Source organism: Zonotrichia albicollis, chromosome 4, assembly GCF_047830755.1.
Source record: "Zonotrichia albicollis isolate bZonAlb1 chromosome 4, bZonAlb1.hap1, whole genome shotgun sequence".
Taxonomy (NCBI): Eukaryota; Metazoa; Chordata; class Aves; order Passeriformes; family Passerellidae; genus Zonotrichia; species Zonotrichia albicollis.
Window position 1 is genome coordinate 36,051,599 of NC_133822.1, and position 15,278 is coordinate 36,066,876.

At 36.7% G+C, this 15,278-nt stretch overlaps 1 protein-coding gene across 3 annotated transcripts in view; it reads right to left on the reverse strand.

Annotated features, from left to right (window-relative positions):
• LUC7L2 (LUC7 like 2, pre-mRNA splicing factor) overlaps nucleotides 1-15,278 on the reverse strand; it is a 29,901-nt gene that overhangs the window by 8,467 nt on the left and 6,156 nt on the right. For 2 of the 3 annotated variants that reach the window (XM_005488708.4, XM_005488707.4), the window contains exons 2-4: nucleotides 10,497-10,591; nucleotides 1,396-1,494; nucleotides 480-590 (exon numbers count right to left, since the gene is read on the reverse strand). In XM_005488708.4, the coding sequence (XP_005488765.1) occupies nucleotides 480-590; nucleotides 1,396-1,494; nucleotides 10,497-10,591 (305 nt within the window). Of the gene's footprint in view, nucleotides 1-479; nucleotides 591-1,395; nucleotides 1,495-10,496; nucleotides 10,592-12,295; nucleotides 12,320-15,278 lie in introns of those variants that run through there. The other variant, XM_026794556.2, reaches the window with a different exon arrangement.

The window sequence follows — 15,278 nt, forward strand, 5'->3', positions numbered from 1 at the left end:
GAAAAAGGCTGAGTTACCAAGTCTATGTAAAATTCCAGAAAAAGGATTTTGTTCAGCAAACTGCAAATAATTTACACTTATCCAAGACAGTCTTGAAAAATTAATATTTGTACAACCATTTCTCCTAGCATTTGCATATATGCACAGAAACATTATAGGTTTTTCATTCAAAAAAGATATAGAGAAAAGGATATTGATTTTGTTTACTTTATAGAGGAAGGCTGGATCAAAAAGTGTAAGAATTACTAACATGAATTCAAAACCAAGTTTCCTGAGGTCAAAAATATCAGAGAGGTCTCTTCCTTCTGTTCTCTTCTGTGCCTTAAAAGGCAATTTTAGGAAGGACAGGAAAAATGTATTACTTTTCCCCCCTTCTTCAGTAGGAATTCTCAGATTTGATGTATTTTCAAAACTTGAAACTGTCTCCTTAGAAAAACTGGCCTCCAAAAAAAAAGCAATAACTTGTCTGCCATGCTTACTTTAGCTGCAACTTCAGCACTGATCTCTTCCTGGGTTTCTGCTAGTCTTTTCTTGGCCACTTCTGTCCGCCGGTCGCAGTCTGCAATAAATGACTGCAGGTGGTCCATTGCCTAAAACATCAATAAGAACAAGGATCAATGCTGTCAAAATATTAATAAATTAGCTTCAGTTATTCTTCAGTTTATTAAGGCTTCACTTTCACAAGTTTTAATTAGTGATTAGTGAAACAATAATCTACCGGTTTATGCTGACTAATCACACATATTCATAGAGATGGTTAAAAAATTATAATCTACACACTGCCATAGTTTCTAAGTATTTGCAGAATTTTGGAAGTGAATCTGTCTTAAGACAGAAGAAGAAGCAGTAGTGAGTATTTCTAGTGGCATTAAATTTCTTGGAAGGCTATTTAGGATCACTTCATCCAGCTGTGACAAGCAATACTGAAACTTTTTTCACTAGGGTTTAAGCAGGTATATTAACCATCCCTCCAAATAAGAATTAAAAAACCCAAACCCTTTTGTCCTAGCAAAGACTAACTTCCTAGCTGGGAGTTCAAAACAAACTACAGTGTATGGAGACACAGTATATGATTTATTATCTGCAATATCAAATTACTTTCTTTGTTAAGTGTAGAATTTAAAACTTGCTATTTGACAAAACTAAGACAGCACTCAGGTTTATCATACTCTGAGAGGCTGTTAACAGTTCTCCTAGAGATGACTACCAAATTAGCATATTATCATGAAGAGGCAAGTATCTTTCATGTAACTGTGACAAAAGTTTCTCTGCCTCTTTATAAAATTGCTTTTCATAAGTCCTCCTTCAGTCTGTAACACAAAATCTGTTGCTCAGTTTATCCACCCAAGTACACAAACTAATGCTTTCTCTCCACTATTAAGACAAAATACATACATCAAGCTCAAAGAAGAAATCTTGATCTTTGGATGCTATTTCATAGTCTGCCCTTAATGCCAGGTCATGCACTTTCAGGCATTCTCCAAGGTCCATTCTCTGAAAAGACAAAGGCAATGTGATTTAACTTTTCAGATGTGTTACAAGGAATAAGGGTAGCATGATTTTCTTTAACTGTCAAATATTCTGAAGCAAGTCATCTCCCCTGTGGTAATGAGAGTTTAACAAAGCTATAAGATTATACCAGGTCTTTAATAGACATGCATGAATCAAGAAATAATAACAGCAGACTGAATGAACAGCTTATCTTAATCATGATGGCTGTTTGCATTACAAAGTATCATTGATGTCCTGCAAAAATGCTGTTTTACTAGAAGTTCAAAAAAGTGACTGAAGTGGAACATCATGGATTGAACTTAAACAGTTTAGTAGAGCCAAGTTCCATGAAAATAACTGGCAATTAAATGGTCAAATTCTTGACCTGAACCTGTCTGCACACTGCATGATAATGTGTTTCCATTATATTCATCACCTCAAAGAGCTACAACCACAGCACCATTTTAAGTGCTGCTTAAAAAACATTCTTGAAGCATTTCAAGTAGCACAACCAAAAATCAAATCCCTGCAAAATGTTTTGCAAGTGAGAGAAGATGAGCTAAACGTTGGAGTATGTTCAAGAACCAGGGAAGAAAAAACTTCACTTGTAATCTAAAACCATTCTAGAAGGGGCAGGAAGGAAGCACGGAAGTAAAAAGTAAGGAGGCTGCATCACTTATCTTGCATACAATGCCACTGAGGAGAGTGCCCAGAATCTTACTGGGTAATGACTACTGGTTTTAAATTGAATTTTGCATAGGAGATGGCATAAGAAATTCTAATTCAGTCTGGTCACGACAGGTCTGGCGACAGAGCAACGTGCACGCGACAAAAACCAAACTGAAAAACTCCACCCACAAACAACCACGAAAAAACCCCAAACCACCACCCCCAAACAATCAGTAATGAAACAGAAGTGAATGAACCCAAAGCAGCCTCTCTGCAACAGCACAGGCTAATATAGAATCATTGGAAGTGACTGTTATTTACAGCATTTAAAAGCAGCAGTTTCAGTTAAGTCTGCTCTTAAGGCAGTGCTCACTTAATATTAAGAACAATTAATCCTTTCTTAACATTAAAGCACATGATGAAAATTGAACTCTGATGGAAAAAGCTGTTACTCTTGCAGTTAAATAACAATTTAAAATCCAAACCTAAAATAATTAATAACTTGCATTGTGAGTTTTGTAAATAGAAGATGAATGTTAACTCAGAATATGCTGCAAGCTAAGTGAGTGAGGGTTTTGGTTTTTGTTTGCTTGTTTTTAATAAAATACTTGGATTTAAGTACAGTAAAATAAACAAGCCCCAATTATTTTAGTATTTCAAATTTTTACTTGGATTTCCAATGAAACCATTAAAGTAATTTTTATGGAAGCTGTTGGTTTATTTCATACAGAAGTTTCAGATGGAGAAAAAAGCCTACATTGGTAAAATAAAGAATTTTGAAGTTGAAAAGGTTTTTTATAAACTGCAGTTATTTAAATCCCCTTCAGCTACCATAAATCTGTTTTCCGGAAAACATTTGATTGCAATGGGGAACATCTGACTGCAATGATAAAGGAAAAGATTAGCTTTTTCTTTTGCAGCTATACAGGCCCTCAGCAATTTTGTTAACTGATGCAAATCCACAAAGACCTTGAAGCTGAGCAATGTATTATAGAGGTCTCTTTCCAAGCCATGCTGACACTATTTAAACTGAAGCATTTTTTCAGGAAAGTACTTCAATACCAGGAGAGCAATGCAAAAAAACCTTAAAAATTATCTGAAAATTAGACACTTGAAAATTATCCTAAAATTGTGAGAAGAGTGATTTTATGCTGATTCATCTCTTGTACTGAATAAGGTCTTAAAGGCTAAAACTATAAAATTCAAGGACAATTCTGAAGTTATAAATGCATAGATAAGGTTAGATTGACACACTTCAATAGGTCTGAATATAGTGACAAAAAGCCTGAAACACATCCACCACACACAACCCTCCCTGCCATTCTAACATCCAACCTGCATACACTTTGAATAAATGCATAAAATAAAATTCCATCACACACTAAAAACCCTCATAATTCACGTAACACTACCATGACTTGCTGTTCACTTTACATGTGTTTTATGCCTTTTCTCTTTATTTAGGTTGCATTCCACCTCCACAAAACAGTACATTTTCTGATTTCTTTGCCTCTTACTGGGAATTGTAAATCCAAAGCCTGAAAGGCTGCTAATTAGTCTGAGCCAGCATTACTCCAGAGAAACATTCTGTCCTCCCCTTCTCCCTGCCACTTCCATGCTGGCACATCTGCCTGTGCTGTTGAACACAATCTGGGTGGTGACAGGGTAAAAAACATCCTAGCAAACTAAACAGAGAGGCAAATTTTTCATCAGCATACCTTTGTCCAACTTGTTGGGCAGCCATACAAACAATGTGCTGAGGGTGTGTAGGGGACAACACAGTATTGAATGAACTTAAGAAGCTGGGGTGTCTTACAGTATTAAGACGGCAAATTCAAAAACTGTTGAAAATCTTCAGTAATGTTAGTGGAAGTTTTGGGAGACAGGGAATATGTTATGATTCCTTTTTGTTAGATGTCTCAATCACAACAGAAGAAATTTTGGCTCCCCTTCCCCCTTTTGACTCAACAGGGTGGCCTAACAGGGAGCAAGAAGAAACAGGTACAAGAGAAAAGGATTCTTTATCACTAGTTTTGCTGCTGAAGAAATTACATCATTGCTGGAACTGCTCCTCAACACAGCCTATACTAGCCCTGGGTAATCCTTTGTAAGTCTTCACAGAAATATTAGTACAAAATGTCTTTCATAAAAGTTCCTTTAGCAAAACCCAATGTAAAGAGATCTAAAAAGCCCACCACATATAAAACTCTTTAATAAGTTTGCACATTAAATGCAAAAACAGGCTAAAAAGCACTTCTGCTGGTGCAAGTTATGCAACATCAGGCAAAGACAACTTATCTTGGGATGATTCATTACTGTCAGAAGTCTATGCTGGGTCATGACTGCCAAGAACCTTAACGAGCACAGAGCAGCTAGCAGCACAATCTGGCTCATAAAAAGCAGATGGACAGCAGATGAAAATGGACAGAAGATACAGTAAGACACATTATTTTCCTTTTCCACCTTGCATTTTGGTGCCAAGACATGCTCTTCCCCCAGAGGTAAAGAATAAGCATTGGTAGTCTGCCATTTAAAGATCAATCACATTTGAAACAGAAGATGGCCAAGAGGGAGAATCATGCTCAGAGACTGAGTTAATGGAAGGCTTAAAAAGAACACACACTGTCAATACACTGACTTTCAGACAGAATTACACTTCCTAAAAGTGATTTACAGAGCAGTTCAGATGAACAACACAAATAAAGAAAGGTGAAATCATCCAAGTCCCCAGGCTAGACATAAGTGAAGTTCACAGAGTCTGGTAAGCCACGCTTCGGCTCTTTCTGCACCGAGATTAAAATCTGAAGAAAAGCCTCTATATTTGAAGACTATTTCACATCAAAGTTATTGATAAAGTTTAGTCTAGGTAGCCACATATAAAGCAGGGTATCAGGAATCCTTTTGTTATTGCTGAGTTCTACTTAAGAAACTAGTGCATTCTAGTACTTGCTGACCACTTTCTACAATATTTTTTTTATTTCCTAGTGTTAGATAGGCAGTTAAAGATGACTGACTTCCCAGAGCTGAGGTTTAAAAAACTAGTCTTTCATAAAAAAACCCCTTTGTATTAAAATTATTTAGTAATAATTTTTGTCATCCCATCCACAAAATAGAATCTCTTTGGTATAATAAAGAAATATGGATTACATTTTCTTTGCATAGTGCTGCTTCAATCAAATCAGGTGAAAAACAATTACCACATGAATTAATTACAAGTTAACAAGGAAGAGCTGGCCAAGAATCTGGCAGTAGAGCATCTGTCTGTAGAGTTTATTTGCAAAATAAATGTGCACTCTGAGTAGCTGACAAACAACTAAATAGGAAACTAAACTCTCATATGCTGCTGTTTCTGGAAAATGAAATTAAGGTGGGGTTTTTCTGCCCCTTTTTAGCTCTTGAGCTACCTACGTACAGCAAAATTCTCATTTTAGCACTTCTACAACTGCTACAAGTTCCTTTGACAGTAGAAATTTGATTGCTGAATATACTCTGTACAGACCGCAGAAAAAGCACAAAAAAGCTGAAGGTACTTAAAACACAAAAGGGCTGATGTTGAGCCAAGTGACACAGGAACACAAACTATCAAATACTTTTAAAACCAGCAGGTATCTTTGACAGGTTTTTGAAAGAAAATACTCTGGGCAGTGTTTGTGTAGATATTTCTTTTTAGATACAAAGATACCAAAGCAGTTGACATTCAGCAAGAGAAGAAGTTTTTGTTTGTTTGCTTAGAAAGATCTGACATTGCTGAAAAATTGATACTGGAGGAACCAGATCTCTTCCTTTATCAAAATGTCAAGGCACTACCAGGGTCTGTATGAGAACACCTACTACTGATAAAAAGAAGCTGAAGACAGACTCTTCGCTGAAATCTTCCTTATTATGGAACGCATTCTTCAGCTGCACTACCAATTTTAATTTGAACAGATTTCTAGACTTGTGACAAAACCCATCCTTTCTTGTAGGCAACATATATTTAGAAGAGGATTTAAGTTCTCTGACTTCACTAACAGTTTTAACTTTTGTAGGACTTCACTAGCAGGAAAGAAATGCTGAGTAAAAAAGATGCAAAAATTATGAAGTTGAAGTCCTTAGCAACCACTGCATTTCACATATCTTCTGAAGTACAAAACTTTTTAAAAGGCATTGCTCCCTGTACCCATACTCTCACTTCTAAAGACTTCAAATTAGACTGCTGCTAGTTTTGGTAGTGATGATTTCTTCTTTCTTATCAAATAAGATACTTCACTGTTTACATAGTATTTGCTCTTCTAGCCTGACTATAAAATATATTAACACATTAATGATAACCATGCAGAAAGTAACAACCCCCCCTCCTTCTCAATAAATTAAACCCATTAAAACGGAATGTGGCACAATCAGTTCACCTTCCTGGTGCTGACCAAAGAAACTAAGAACACATTTCAGGAGACTGACATGATCACTTGAGAGGACAGCAGTGCACCTCACAATTCATCACCACTGGGTTGAAGGCTTCAAACTGAGGTAGCTTATGCAAGCCTAATTCAATTTGATTTGCTAAGCTGAAACAGTTCACATGATCAAATCAGTCCTGAACTGAAAAACTGATACCCCCAGACACAATGCCTTTTAACAGCTTCTAATGCTTTTTCTAGAAGTACAGCATAAAATCAGTCACACCCCAAATCACAAGTTTTAAGCATACAAATCGCTCCAGAGTGGGACTACTGGCAAATAAATCAACTGCAGATTAAAACTCCTTACTAACATTTATCTGCATGTGTGTGAGCTATCCAAACTTCTCTTATACAGTAAAAGGAGATGCAGACAGTACATTCAGTGAGCCTAAATGGATTCAGCCCACCACAAGAGGGATACCCATGGGCAGGTGAACTCCATCTTTCTCCAGGCTCCACTGCCTAGAAACCTTCTAGCTTCAGTGCAAGCTTCAACACCCAGCTCCTCAGCTGAAATCCAAATTTAGATGTCTTAATCTGGAGCTGAATTCCACTCCTAATAAGATTAAAGTTAGCAAGGTATTCAGGTATATTGCTAAACCAGGGTCTTGATTAATGTGGTGTTTAGTCAGTAAGAGCCCTGAAGAGCTCCATGCAATAAATTCAGGAGCACCTAAAGATATGCTTAACTGCAGGATGAGCCAACAGAGCATCTTTTCAGGTCTGTAATAAATAAAATGCAAGAAATATTATTTTTTCCTCTATAAATACACATAAATACGAAGTTAATTCATTGAGCAGATAAAAGTTGCTGAACCATTGTTTGCAAGACCACGTATAGTATTTGTGAAACGTTCTTCATCAGGGAAGCACAATCAAGTTGGTAAGGAAGCCAGATTAATGCAGAAGTGTTGGGATTTTTCAAAGACAGCTACTGGGTTACAACTATTCAGGACACTGCTACTTACTAATAGCCTTATTAAAGGTGTTAGTTTTAAATCTTCCCACCTTGTAATTTTCATTACTACTCCGCTATTCATTCAGGAACGTACAAAGATAGAGAAACACAGACATCTTATTCTTTACATCCAGAGAACACTGCTCAACAGGTTTGTACCATTATGGGGGAGTCAGCTGACTCCTACACATGCAGCTTCAGTCCTCAATATCAGAATGTGGATTAACAAACTTTTTTGTAAAGAAAAAACCCAAACACCCACAAACAAAAACCCACCCCAAACCAAAACAACAAAAAGACTGCAAGCATTAAGGGTAAAAGTAATAGTGTTAGCCCTGTAAGGCAACAAACAAACAAACAAATAAAAATCCTAACAACAACAACAAACCAATCAAAAAACCAACCAAGAAAGCCACCAAAAAAAAAAACCTGCTAGCTGCAAGTAGGAAAATTATTCACTGTCTCATCAGCCAGGGTTTACAAAGTCTTACTAATTTCTTGTAAAATTTTCAGCTCAAAATGAATGAGCAAGCTCTTAAACCACTGACTTTTATCTATAACTGGTGTCCAAGTGATCATTAACGCAAAAACACCTTCACCAGGCAGAGATACTTCTGACTGCTTGACTTATAATTTCCCAGTTTAAAACCCAGCAACTTAGTAGAACAAAAACATTTCCATAAAACAATCCCTAAAAAAACCTATAAACACACTACACCTTTACCAACACATACTGCAACCTGAGGAACACAGGTTTTTACTGTCAAGGGAAATCAAAGCCTTTGCAGAGTTTTGGGAATTTGGCTATTAAGGGAAAGAACACACCAAAATAACAAGGCCTACTCATATGAGTCACTTTGTTTGTCTTGTGTTATCTGTGAATGTCCTCCTTGAGTGGTTTGAAAGAGTGGGTGGCTAGAGATGTATAGAGGTCTGCATTTTGCAGCTATGAAGAGGAATAAGCAGTATCTAGGAATTGTAGATCATCTTGTGACACACACAAAAAAAGGCAATTCATATCCAGTATTTTACTGATAATTTAGTCAATATAGAGACTTAACCTCATAAAATGTCCCCAGAGAATTTACTCTTTCAGGAGCATTCAGAGACTTGAATTAAAAAAAAGAAGTCACTCAACTTTTGCTACTATAGGTCTTGAATGCACAGATGCATCAAGATCTTCCTAACAAAACTCTGGAGAAAACTTCACAGTCATTTTCTAAATCAGTGACAAACTGTTCAGTAAGACTCCATGCCTCCTGCCCTTTTAAAAACTGCTGTTAAGAGAGAAGGTCCATTCCTGTAGATCTATGACCAGGTAAACAGCAGAACATCACACAGCCCAGGTAAAGCCTGTCTCTTTTAAGTCCCCTTTCTACTACTCCCACTAAAAGGATTAAACTAGTCACTGCTTTTCTGCATCCACATTTACATTGTGGAACACATTTCCTGGGTATGATGACTAATTGCATAAGGAAGGAAAAGACTGATATTCTCTAAAGAAGCAGTTTCATTTAGTATTCCAAGAGCTGCTGCAGCAAAATCTGGTATGAGGCTGAAGAAAACCTCCACTGAGGACTGAAACTGTGTCAGCTGCCCCAGCTGACATGACTCACCTGCAGTGTAAGAGGTGCTACTGCATGATACCATTATAGTTCTGAAAATGAACACTTCTGTACTTACAGCTGTTATAGAGATGTTTGTTTATAGAAACTGGATCACAATGAAAAGCTGTCAAACAAATCTCTGACAAGTTTCTTCCTGTGGATTATGACCAATTTGTATGTTTTGATAGCATACCAGTATGTCCCAAGCAGGAGTTAAATTGCTCACCACATAACCAATGCACCATCCAACCTGAGGGATGGGTTGATGATGAAAAGAAACACATTGTTCTCCCCCTCCCCCATTTTGTTTGGACAGTAATGCACAAAACAGTTCAAAATAAAACTACATATACATTGATACACAATACTAATTCAAATAATCCCTCAGACAGATTTTTCAGTACTTATTTTCCCTGATGCCAAAGGGTAACAAAATGTGCCAACATGAGTGAAAAAAGCTACCCTAGCAGCAATAAGAACAGTAGGCATGTGGGACTCTCTATCATCATACTTTATCTCTCTACTACTAATTACTCTAATAATCAAACATTAGATCAAATAATCAGTGAAATATTCCTCACTTGCCTTTCACAAAATAAGAAGCTACCATAAATATGTATCACAAGGTGAAGCACAAGCACACTGACAAAGCAAAGCTACTGTGTCAGAGCCCCTTGTTCCCTATCCTCACCTAGTGGAACTTCTACTACAGAGTGCACAAATGTCCAAGTCAAACAAGTTATTAATATGCCATTAATTGAGATTTAAAAATTACTTTAGAATTTATGACAATGGCACTGTAACTGTATATTGTACAGTAAGTGTCATTATCATAGTAAACATATCTAAACTTTTAGAAATTTAATGATTTGAACTTTCAATTATTTTCATTAAAATATTTCTGAAGAGAAAAAATCTCTTTACTTCTCTATACAAATACATCTGTGGAACACTCTCCCACTATAACATACCTTTTTAAGAAAGTAACTTCATAATTTATACATACAATATATTTTATTTCTTTCTATTACTTGCAACTGTACCACTGTAAGGCCACTCTGCTATAGCACAACTCACATCCGTAACCTTACGTGGCTTCTCATGTAAATGATGAAATTCAGGTAATAATTAGCATATAGAACAGAAGAATTCTAAAAATTAACTTCAAAACCCAGAAATTAATTGCTTCTAAAAGTTCCTCTGAACTACCAGAGAGTGCTAGATAGTCACTGAAACCCATGAAATGTAAGGAAATACTACAAAGAACACATATCATTCAATTTCTGCACTTATTGAAATAAGTTAAATAAAACAGGAAACTCAGCTACGTACAGTTCCAGAGAGCACATCATGGGGGCAGCAGTTGAGCAGGTGGCTCTTGCACACTCGGTCATCGCTGAATTTGATCCGCTGCCGGGTGGTGTCGCCTGCAATACAGAAAGCAGCACGTTGCAGGTCAGAAAGCTGCAGCAGTCACGCATGTCCTGCAGGTTACATGCAAAGCCTTAACAGTGCCCTGTCACATACTGAAGGTCTATGGAAGCTACAACTCAAAACACTCTATGCTTCTTTGGCAAACAACACCAAAACCACAAATGTGTCTTTTAATGCTTTATAATGCTATTTAAAAATCCTCTCACACTTCCCCTTCAAAAATGCAGCAGGAAAAGTGCTCAAAACCAGAAAGTCAGTATTATCTTAAAAACACTATGATACAGTAGCATTTGTTAAATGAGCTATATAATTCTCTGTTCAGACTTTGCATGAAATAGTGACGTATTTCTATGCAAGAATTAGCATATCAAAGCAGCCTCATAAACACAAAATGAAACACATAGAGTCTTCACCAAATCCCACCTGATACTCATTTTATGATTTTGCTCTTGGATGCAATGCACCCTTTAAAATCTGATGGGAGTAGCGTAAAGAGTTGACAGAAGAATGATTTTAAATGCTTACAAACCTGAAAAAAAAAATCAAACATACGGGCATAGCCTATATGCAAAATATTTTAGAGGTGTTTGCATATCTCCATATGATAAACCTTTTTTCTTCTATGTGCTGTTTGTTGGGCTGGAACATCTTAATTACATCTTCATTGTGGCAGGTTGCAGCTCCTGCATCAGCAGAAGCATCAACGTGCCCAGACACTGAAGTTCAATTGCAAGGTTAAATAATCCCTTCCTGGAGCAAGACCTGAAGTCTTCAGAACAAAGTAACCAGCTGGTATTCTGGGGATGAGGGCTGAACGTGTCTCCCTTTGAGTAAAATAATTGTCTCTGTTTGAAATTCAGAAGAGAGATCACTGCAATGGCTCTCTTCTTGTTAAGACACAGGCATGATAAAACACCTCAATCTCTCTAAGGATGCAGCCTTTTATTTTAAACATAATTTGAGATGATCTCTCTTAATTGAAAACCTACTGGTGAATTACTGAAGCAGAAAGAGCTGCTGGGAGAAAAAGTGCCATACAGTGAGCTCAGACAGCAGCCTCTTCCATTTCATCAAATATTTTAGAGAGTATATTAGAGAATATACTTAGAGAGCATATTTTAGATACATTTTGCAGTTATTCAAGTTTTCTTTAATGGCTTCATGATTTGAAACTCTAAACTTCCAGATTTGAATCTCTTAAACAATTCAAGAAGCCATATTCACTACTGAGGTTAACTACAAGAGAGAGGAATAAAAAACCTGTATCATTTTAGTCAAACCTTTCTTATTATTATGTAATCAGATTTTAAAATATTCATTCTATGTGTAGGATGCTAATATATAGCACTTTCAGATGGGCCATGTTTCAGATTATTAAGTAAACAAAAGCTTTCATAAACAACACAAGCTTAATTTGCCTGCAGGATGCAACAGGTAAAACCTGTAACCCACACACCAAAGAGCTTCAAAGCAGTTCAACAATAGGTTTTCTAGAGGGCAACCTCACTGCTTGGTTCTACTTATACTACTAAAAATTCAGAGTAATCCCTTTATAATCATGCCTACTACTGCAGTAAAGAGTTTTGCTCTTCTTATTTTTTTTTCTCTTTTTAGGAGGTGGATCTTTATTTTTTTAAACACATAACTGCGTTTGTTCCACATTCATTAACACATCTGAAAAGTTATTGATAACTCACGGCTCGGCGAATGCGGGGCCTTTCTGACACTCCCTTGCAGATTGATGTAGGCAGGCAAAGATACATTGAACCTTTATAAATAAAACAAGGGGCCAGATTGTTCAGTTTGTATAGAAAAATAGACTCTGCCAGCAATTTTAACACAGCATCTAGAAATACATGTTGACTGTAAAGATTCTTCTATATAAAGACACATCAACAAAATAAAGTATTTAAAAAAAACCCCAAAGCTGATGGCCTAATAGCCATAGGAGTCAAGGAGTTACCAAGACCAGAAAACTGCTGAAAGACTCACGTTCCTTAAGTAATGTTGGCAAATAGTATTTTCACAGACATTACCTCCAATTACCTTTTTTCACACCTCTACCACAACTAGGCACTGATACTGCAGCTGAAATACAGTCCTTTTTCATCAAAGTGACTACAATGATAATCACAATTACCAACCAGAGGAAGACAGCGTAGGGAAAAAATAAAAGTGGCAGAAACTGATCAACAGCAACCTAAAGAACACTTTACACATTTGTATTTTAAACTTTTATTCTTTCTGTACTGTGCCTTTATTTAAGCATTAAAAAACTTTAAGAAATGTTCCCTTACAATTATGATTGGGGTATTTACATTTTCTTTTCTACAAAAAGCAATTTTATACATTTGCATTTCTTTTTAATATATGCTGTTTCAGAAGGAAAAGTTTATTGAAAAAAAAGGTGTTGTATATCACATTCTAACAGTGACTGACTGTTGTGTCCCTCTGGCAGCTCATTTGCAAGTCTGATAGCCTCAGAAGAAAATGCTTTTATTCCTTCATGAATTTTGTGAGCTTCAATATTCCTAAATAGTGCACAAGACTTGGCAAAGACAGAAGATTTATTCTGCTGCTGACCTACACATGAATCATCCTGAGAGTGGGATCTACATAGGCTGCTGAGCGGGGGGAGGGAAGAATAAAATCTGTGGATCCACCATGCACCTGATATTCTGCCCACAACAGCAAATGAGATGCATGCAGATGCCTTCTAAGAACTAAAACAACACAGATGTGTTCTTAGGACAAGGACTTCTGCAGTACAGCAGGTAACCAAGATGCTACTTCTGCTTGTCAAACTGTAGGGAAGTTGATGCCTTCTCTGTATGGGCAAACAAACAGGAGAATACTAAATCTAAATAATGAGTATCCAAAAATATTTTTTAAAAAATATATTTTATTTATTCTGTAATAAGAAAGTAATACACCCAGGCACCAAGAGGCTGTAGTCACCTAAGTTTCAGAAGTACTCTTGAACATCTGTAAAGAGGACACCATCACTGATATTTCAGACCTTATTCTATTTTAATAGGTAAATAATTAAATCAGCTCAGAATACCAGTTTATTTAACCCTGCCTCTGAAGAACAGCAGAATATTCAACTACTTGATCTTTAAGATTATGCTCATTACAAAAATGAAAGTAATTTACCAGGGCATTACAGGAGTCAACATCTATTACTGTAAGCCATCCCTGTGTTTCCAATTAGATTCTCCCACTAAAAGAAAAATTGTATGGTTGATAAAATTTATGTGGAGAAAAGATAAATTAAATTTTCTCCAAGAAGCATCAGCTTTAAATTTACTGAAAGTACCTGTCCCAAACCACATTTCTCTAAGAGACTACTTTCCCAGTAAACAGAGAACTTTGAAACAGAACTGAAAAGAAAAAAAGCAAAACACCAAGGAAACTTCTATACTTGTACATTCCATATCCTTTACAAGCATAAGGAAACTGCACACAAGATACACAAGTATTCAAGAGATTATGGCAGTAATGTAAACTTTCTAAATGAAGTTTTCTATTTGATATAAAACATACTGACTACAAAATTGACATCAATATTTAAGAACGGTGCACACTGCTGATTACAGAACATCCAGAGGTTAAGCTTACAATGCGCACTTGTACTACACAATTCACTTTGAACTCCCAAGTCTAATCTATTAGCAGGCCACCACAATGTCATGCCTGTTCAGTATATTTTAATCACAAAGCAGCAGAACGAGCACTAATGCATCAACAATGCTTAGCACAGTGACACACTCATGACAATGACTTCTTTCATCCAGCATCTCTTACTATTCTGACGTACCCTAATTCACCACTGTCAACAATCCCAAAGCACTGGTGAGAAGAACCCTTTATAATCCAACTGTAACCTCTAATTGTAAACCAGTGGTGCAATCCATGTAAAGGAAACAAAGAGAATTTTCATTTCCATGTTGTTGACTTCCTGAACTAAGATACAGCAACAAAAAATGGTTAACTTTCCACTCAAAGTTTTGAAGCGTGAGTCCCAACATCTTGGCAAAGGACTCTGAAAGCTTTATTCAAGAGCTACTAACAGGGTGGAGTATGTGTTTAAAAACTGTATCAAATTCCACCCCCAAGGCAAGCCCTGTCTAACCAGTATCCAACACCATTATTTAACGGAGGCTTAGGCAGGCACAGGAGATCCTGTTCCTGTTGCACAGTGAACGGGCAGGCAGCTAATTCTGATCCTCTCCTCACTAAACACTGCTCGTGTCCTGATCCTAACACTTTTATTCTTCACCGTTCCCATAATTTTTAAGGTTCGAACTATCAGAACTTTATAACAAAGCCAAAAAATACAGACAATTCACTAAACACAGTCATTGCTCTTCAAACCCGATCACTCCTGATTGACAAATTGTCCTGGACACAAATAAAGCACCTTTTCATGAAGTTCATGTGTTCTGAGTACTTTCAGATTTCTGAGCTGATTTCAGTTCAACATTCTGGGGAGGTTTTGCAGAAATTCCTGTATATGAGATATTTTTCTCTACCTTTGCTGCTGCTCTGTATTTGAAAGCAGAGCTCTTGGAAGAGACTCTTGGCTCCCTAGCCTGGCTCTCAGCCTGGAGCTACCCAAAATGGCTACAAAATCCTCAACAACGATCTATCAAAGTTTAAAGACACATACCACCTTCT